General features: G+C 39.8%; 1 protein-coding gene across 3 annotated transcripts in view; it reads left to right on the forward strand.

Annotated features, from left to right (window-relative positions):
* Positions 1 to 4208, forward strand: part of LOC124283769 (integumentary mucin C.1-like) — a 35014-nt gene extending 30806 nt beyond the window's left edge. For all 3 annotated transcript variants that reach the window (XM_046719789.1, XM_046719790.1, XM_046719791.1), the window contains 3 exons: positions 431 to 494; positions 1941 to 2017; positions 3017 to 4208. In XM_046719789.1, coding sequence (XP_046575745.1) covers positions 431 to 494; positions 1941 to 2017; positions 3017 to 3074 — 199 coding nt within the window. In that variant the 3' untranslated portion in view covers positions 3075 to 4208. The remainder of the gene's footprint in view (positions 1 to 430; positions 495 to 1940; positions 2018 to 3016) is intronic.
* The last annotated feature ends 4213 nt before the right edge of the window (positions 4209 to 8421 follow it).

Genomic DNA, 8421 nt, shown 5'->3' on the forward strand with positions numbered 1-8421 from the left:
GTGCACATGGAGTAGGACGGGAGTTCATATTGTACAGAACGTTCCATTTGTTACATGTCGTTGCTAAACAGGACTTAACGGAGTGCTTTACTGAAGGTATTCTAGTTAAAGCGTTATTGCCCTTTGTGCCATGGAGTGAAGTCCATTTCTAGTGTCCCCCGCCGTGATATTTGCTGGAATATTGTTTAAAGCGCCGTAAAAACCAAACTCACCTCACTCAGTCTCACTGATAATGTCAGGACAGGGCCAAGATAACGGTATTAAACTAGCCTGCTATGTCTTCCATACTGAAGGAAAAATAGAACACTCATTGTTTGAAACATTTGTATTTTGTTACTAAACTATATGCACGATGAAAGGTGTTTCTTAAATGTCGCATATTCTATGTTCCCTCTAATTATCATATGGTGTTTTGCATATATTCCACCAGCATACACTGTGCGGCAGGGACAACGGAACCAGATGGGTCTCCATTCAACAAAGAATTTCAAAAGGTCAGTGTTAAAATGCCCTACTGAACCATACCTGGGACCCTATTCACAAACTATGGCATTGCGCCATTTGTAAGCCTCTGATGAAGTATGAAGTTACGATAGGTCGTCACGCAACGTACGCTTTGCGGATCGGGACAATGATTACGTGTAATGGAAAGTATACAACTGTCTGTAAAATGTCCTGAAAACGACCTTTAAGCACGTACGTACTCTCCAAAATGCTTAACGACGCGCTTGGCCAGTGGTAATTTGTTTCAAAACCGTCAGCCATAGCCATGCCAGCTTTTAGTTGCAAAATAAACACCTGTGACTTAAAGCCATTAACCTTGAGCTAAACTACGAATGAGTGAATCATCATCATCATCATCATCATCATCATCATCATCATCCATGAACTACTACGTTTGACAGCATAAGGAAGAACCCAGCATACCGTAGTAACTCGACTGCCCGCACATTACGTTTGGAAGGTAGTTCAGTAGGATTCAGTGTCCTCTATCGTTTTATTACGCATATTGTAAAGAACACGAAATATGTCAGTCCATTGCGATTCAATGTCCTGTATTGTTCTGCTACATTGATTGTAAAGATCACAAAATATGTAAGCCCAGTGAGACTTAATGTCCTATATATATTGTCTTGATACATTGATTATAACAAACGCGAAATATGTAAGCCTATTGCGATTCCTATATCGCACACTGATTGTAAAGATCACAGGATATATCAGCCCGTGGCGATTCAATGTCTTGTATTGTCTCGCTACACTGAATGTAAAGATCACGGAATATATCAGCCCGTTGCTATTCAGTGCCTTGTATTGTCTTGCTACACTGAATGTAAAGATCACGGAATATATCAGCCCGTTGCGATTCAGTGCCTTGTATTGTCTCGCTACACTGATTGTAAAGATCACTGAATATATCAGCCCGTTGCGATTCAATATCTTGTATTGTCTCGCTACACTGATTGTAAAGATCACGGAATATATCAGCCCGTTGCTATTTAGTGCCTTGTATTGTCTCGCTACACTGAATGTAAAGATCACGGAATATATCAGCCCGTTGCGATTCAGTGTCTTGTATTGTCTCGCTACACTGATTGTAAAGATCACGGAATATATCAGCCCGTGGCGATTCAATGTCTTGTATTGTCTCGCTACACTGAATGTAAAGATCACGGAATATATCAGCCCGTTGCGATTCAATGTCTTGTATTGTCTCGCTACACTGATTGTAAAGATCACGGAATATATCAGCCCGCGGCGATTCAGTGTCTTGTATTGTCTCGCTACACTGAATGTAAAGAACATGAAATATGTAACCAATCCGAGTGTTACAAGAGGGTAACGATTAAGAGTTATATATTGTTTGAATCCGACCTGATGGAATGGGAACCATCTTCCAATGACATGTTTAATCAATGAGAACATGCATGTTATTACAGACAGACAAAATCTGTGTGTCGGCGAGACAGATCGGAGCCTTGTCGAAGGAGGATGGCTTTGTTACATACTTTGTCAAGTAAGTCTTTACTAGCGAATGCGTCGGAATTTGATGTTAAGGTACCATTCCTGATGTATGACTTGCTCAAATACTCCACGAGTTTGTAATGGATATACATATAACATATTCTGCGACCGATAATATCCCAAACATGCTCAATGGTGTAAAGTTCTGTACTCCTGGCAGGCCACGGCAGAGTTGCTACAGCCTCGTAAGTAACCGTGAAGATCCGGGTTAGAATTGACCTTCAGCAACCCATGCTTGTCGTAAGAGGCGACTAACCGGATCGGTGGTCAGGCTCACTGACTTGATTTGGTCACTGGATTGCCTGGTCCAGACACGATTATGTACAGACCGCCGCCATATAGATGAACTATTGCTGAGTGCGGTGTTAAACAACAAACCAACCAACACACCAACCAACAAACCAACCAACACACCAACCAACAAACCAACCAACACACCAACCAACACACCAACCGCCTCTAAAGGTATGAAATCACCAACGGCACGTGCTCGGCGTAGCCTAGTATTGTCATCAGTGGACCCTTCCCCTTTACCTTATATGTCGTTTTGTGCTCTGGGGATAGAAAGAGACGTCTGGCGGGTCGTTGGGCTCAAAACCCGAACGCTTTGAGGCGATTTCGGACCGTTGTGTTTGACAAATGACGATGTGGAAGCCATTCTCATTTTAAGACAACACTCGACATAAACCGACGAAGTTTTGTGATTCTGAGAAGTGTTGCAGTTGCCCATCATGGTCGATCTGAACACTGACATTCCGTATACCAATAAATGGCCATGAGAGTAAAAACTCATATGTGTTGCGATATATTTTTCCATGTGTATATTTACTCTATATTTGTGAAATACGATAACAAACATCCGATTCATACTGTATTGCCTTCTAGATTTTGATTTGAGTGTTATTCAGCTGTATTTGAAACCGTTTGTTTAAAATAAACTGATTTGTTGACAATGCAACAGAATTCATCCTTTCCTTTATTTTCATTCCAGGAAAAACGGTAAAATTGAGTTCGTGGATCACACGAAAGGCTCACTGACGTTGGACTGAGTGCAGGAAGAAGTGTAATCTAAATATTTTGTATGCTTGCTGCTGTTGTTGAAGGTTGTAATGCGATCGGTCTTAAAGACATTTGTTTATACATAAATATACATATGAAGCACTCTGTTTGCAATGGGAAACAATGCCGCGAAACGAAATTTAACAAATGAAATTACATAACCTCTATGTTTATGTCCGACGATAAACTCCATTAAGTGCTGCACACGTCATGAACATTATTTTCGTTGTGTTAGGTACTAGTTATTTATAATGGGGATGGGGGAGAAATGTTGTTGATTCAATGTACCTTTTTGTATCTCCAAACCACGTGGACCAGGTCGAAATGACAAAAGATCTGTGTCATTTTAGCATGCACCACAAACCTCCCAAGGTGCCAAAGCCCCTCTTTGTCTCTGCTATTCGTCACGTCTACCACTAAAGCTCTTTCATGTCTGTCCCCTATAATATAATGTATGGGCGTTATGTCTAAGTACACTACCCAGGAGGTGTACATTTTTCCAAGCAGTGTTCAACTGTGCGATAAACAACGACCACGAGTCGTGTATATTTCGCATGAGACATCAGCATTATTTACAGCCTCTTTAAGAGACCACCCCAAACAATTGTTCCAGACTGTTTAAACAAAATGCCTGACAGGAAACTGATGAAAAACATATGTGTACCCATGCTGTTGTCTAAATGAAAAAGGTATCTAGTCTCCGTTAAAAAAAATGAAATTGCCAGGTTGCCCTCAGCTCACCCTTAGAATCTTGGGTGGTAATGGTAACTGGAAAGGGAGGATTTTAGTATAATCTTCAGGTTCAACACATGTACAGAGAACAGTGAACTGTTCATTGTGCCTGAAGAGTTTAATTAATAGATAACCGTCAACCCCAGCTACAGGCCATCCTTTCTCCCCCATCATCGTTAATTGCGTATCACAAATTGCCAAATCTTGTCCGCTTTCGAATACGATCGGTCAGCCATTGCTTGCACCTCCGTTGCCTAGCTATGAAGGATAATAGCTAGCTGAATACCTTCGTCTAAATATCGAGCTGATGAAGTTAGGAGCATGTGTTCGTAACTTTAGAAATGACGTCATTTTAGTAAAATGTGTAATCGAGAAATAAATTACGTCTCGTTTTTCTTGTTCCTTGTTCTTATTTGTATTGGGTATATATCTTATATTATGTCAATAGTACCCTACCTGGCGACAGAAGATCACAGGCAGTCGGTGCAGTCTTGCAGAAAATATGGAGGGACACTTTGTAATTGTCAGCATGAATCGTGCAACAGCAACCATTGATAATGTGATTGGTGATCTGTGATCTCGTTGTATCATCTGTCTGTCAGGCGTTGTTGAGCATAGGATTGCGTAAGTGAGTTAAGAATAACGTCATTTAATAGGGATATGCTCTTTTATCAAAGTGTGTTGGTTTAATGTGGGCTAATAGTCCAAACCTAGTGGACCGATGGCCAAACCTTAAACGCTTTGGGCGTTCACTAAAGTTTAATAGAGGTAGTGACCAGTGAAAGGTCCACTATCAGATTTAATAAGTACACTTCATTCACCTAGCTGTGCCCCACCAAACGGGAAAACAGAGAGTGAGTTTAGTCTTACGCCGCACTCAGCAATATTCCAGCTATATGGCAGCGGTCTGTTAGTAATCGGATCTGTACCAGACAATCCAGTGATTTACATCATGAGCATCGATCTACGCAACTGGGAACCGATGACCAAGTCAGCGAGCCATATCACATTCAGCAACCCGTGCTTGTCGTAAGAGGCGACTAACGGGATCGGGTGGTCGGTCAGGCTCACTGACGTAGTTGGTACATGTCATCGTGTCACGTAGATCGATGCTGATGATGTAAATCACTAGATTGTCTGGTTCAGTCTTGCTTATGTATTGATGATATAGCAGGAATATTGCTGAGTGCGGTGTAAATTAACAACAGCAAACAAACAAACACATTCAGCAAAGGTGAGACTTGAGACCAATGTCTGACTTTATTGGCAATATGTCCTTATAAATCTTCAAACATAAATTACTTGGGACTTATGTTACCCTGGAAACGTAGGGGTAACTATATGGATAACAATGGTTATAGTCTATTTGCAGTGAAAACGTACCGATGAATGTCACTTTAAACAAAAAAGTAAATCAAATAAAGTGAAATTAAGATTGCGAATCCTCATAATTTGACCTTGCCAATTGAACATTTAAATTTCAGAATTTTATTCAACTTAGGATAAAAGTTGTTTTACAAGCGGTCATAGTTTCGAATAATAATAATAATGAGAAGTCTTATAATGCGCTAATCTCCACGCAACAAAGCATGCTCAAAGCGTTAACACCCTGATTATTATTACCCCGGATAACCCAAGCAGCCTGTTAGGCGCTAGAAGGTTATAGTCACATGACTTTACCCAACCGGGTACCCATTTTCTGCTGGGTGAACAGAGGCAATTTTGAACAAACTCACTTGCCTAAGGTGAGACCACATGTGCTTCGAATCGCTCTTATTGGTTTGTATTACAAGGGGGTAATCTTAATTTCACTTTATTTGATTTACATTTTTGTTTAAAGTGACATTCATCGGTACGTTTTCACTGCAAACAGCTTATAGCTAATTGTATCGGGTTGTATCGGGCAACGTTTCGGTGTAGATCCATCGACCATTATCAAGCTAAAAGTGACGTTTCGGATTCTTACACCGTTACGCTATGAATGTCGTTACCTAAACGTCGCAGCAAACAAGAAGTTGTTATCCATAAAGTTGCCTATCCAACATCTAAAATGCCTACCAAGCACTTTTAAAAAAGGGAGTGTTGAAGTAAATTGCACGAAAACGAAAGGTTACAACGTGAGCTTGTATCAGCTGTACATCAACTGCAAATTCCCAACAAAATGACGAAGACGATGATTATCTTATTTGCATGTCACAGACTGTTGGTGCCACATTCCTTAATGGTACTCTCCACCTTGCAGGTTATTAATACTACAGAGTGGTGGGGTGGCCCAGTGGTTAAAACGTTCGCTCGTCACGCCGAAGTCCCGGGTTCGATTCCCCATATGGGTACAATGTGTGAAGCCCATTTCTGGTGTCCCCCGCCATAATATTGCTGGAATATTGTTAAAGAACAAATAAACTTTGTTTTTTTGGTACTCTTTTAACTATTACATATGAAAGATTTGTGGTTAGACTTATGCGGAACACCAAATTCATTCTAAAAAAACTTGTGGTTAATTAATACCGAGCGATTAAAAGTTGCCAAAAAGTCCGCTGCTTCACTCTCGCCCGCCAACGAAACCACAAACAGGTTACGTAACTCTGTCGCCAGAGCACTGCAGTGACGTCATATGAGGAACGATTTTCAGTTAGTTGTATAGAAAGTGTGTAGCACGCTCATCATTTTTGATGATTTCTCGACATCAACGACGACATGCCGAATCGCTGCTTTGTCGTCAATTGCTCCTTGGGGTCGGGCGATGGTGTCACCATGCACAGATTACCACAGGACTCCGCAGTTCGTGCTAAATGGGTTATGTTTGTGAGTGCGAAGCGAGCGTTGTGGAAGCCTGAAACGATATCCAGGGAAGTTATAGAATCAAACCTACTTACTAGTTGTAGTAAAATATGTATATGATTGATGACCATAAAGATTTTCCATGACACAACTTGTAACATAACGATTTCTTCCTCGGAAGCGAGGTTGTGGTCGAAGTAACAATAACACTGTAAGTAGTATTATATTGACACCCACCTCGCTTCCACCAGAGAAATTGTTATGTTATAAGCTATGTCATGCAAAATCCTATTGGCCATCAATCAAATACATATTTTACTACCAGTAGAAAGTAGTTTTGATTTTGAAACTCGGTGAAAACAAACCTAAATAGCATTTATCCTCAGACTGGCGGATGTTCGCGACAGGGCGCCGCCATTTTTGAAAATCGTAAAGTGACGGGCAAAAGTCTGTTAGAATTAATGAGATTATGGTTTGTTTTCATCAAGTTAGAAAATCAAAACTACTTTCTACTCGTAGTTAAATATGTATTGGAATCATAAACCAAAAGGATTTTGCATGACACAACTTATAACATAACGATTTCTTCCACGGAAGCGAGGTGGGGGTCGAAGTCACAATACTGCGCGATAAATTTCTTGCTACATTCACGTGGTTAACGTGCACTCACCAGTATGTAGATACTAGTCAATGTGCGTCTTTATATTCGGTCTTATAATCCTAATTAGTTTATTATCATACTTGTATGCATTTTGAAACTAAATAAAAAGCAGACGATCTGCTGATACTTATAGTGAATTTATAACAGAACTGTAATATCTAGACATTTTATAGTTTGCCAATGTGAATCATAATTCGCACACACGCCCTAGTGTATGTCTCAGGTATGTCACATTGGTTTATAGTCTCATTGGTCACCCAAGATAGCACACCTGGCAACTGATTGCATAATGTCCGCCATTCTTTAAAAACGGTAATTTAGTTAGCCAATATTGAGCAATCAATCACTATATTGGCTGTTAGTCCTTTGAAGGAAGGACGTTGTTTTTACGCAGACACAGACACGACAGAGTGTATTCAGTATAGATTAGTAAATCTACATACATAAACACTACCTTTTGACAAATCCGCTGTGTAAGATAAAAGTAATTAAGCAATCAGCGTGTTATCGGTTAATCCTTTGATCGATGTTTATAATGTTGAATATTTACTCCAGACACGAGAAATGCCAAATGGGAACCTTTGTCGGGTAATCTAAGTGGTGTTACCACTAATTATACCTGTTATAAATTCATTAACTGATCATCAAGTGAATGATGACAAATAACATGTGTAGGTTTATACCACCTAACACGGGTTACAACAAGGGAGTATTAATTGCTGTATTGCATGTGGAAACTTATGGGCCGACACTGTTTTGAGAATACAAACAGAACTTCATTGTTGCATAAGAAATACATATAAGCATTTGCTGTGTGCTAAAACTGTATGTACCTATTTACCTTAGTAAATTTTCAGATTCTTCTAGCAATGGCAAAGTAGGGTTGTTTAGTTTACCGATTCAAATAAATCAAATTTCAGTGTTTAATATCATACGTAATAGACGTCATATTTTTACATGACATGATTAAATATCAAGGTAAAAAAGAAATGGGATCAATTTGGATCAGTCATTATACAAATAAGGCCTAACGACACCAAGCGATTTTGACAGAATCGTCTATGAAAACAAGTTGTAACTCGGAAACTAGGCAAAGCAGGAGACAAAATTAAATGACAGCAGATTGTGAGAACATATAGCTTTCATTTTCCACAACAGTTGTC

This window comes from Haliotis rubra, unplaced genomic scaffold (assembly GCF_003918875.1).
Source record: "Haliotis rubra isolate DU_JTF1 unplaced genomic scaffold, ASM391887v1 Scf320, whole genome shotgun sequence".
NCBI lineage: Eukaryota > Metazoa > Mollusca > Gastropoda > Lepetellida > Haliotidae > Haliotis > Haliotis rubra.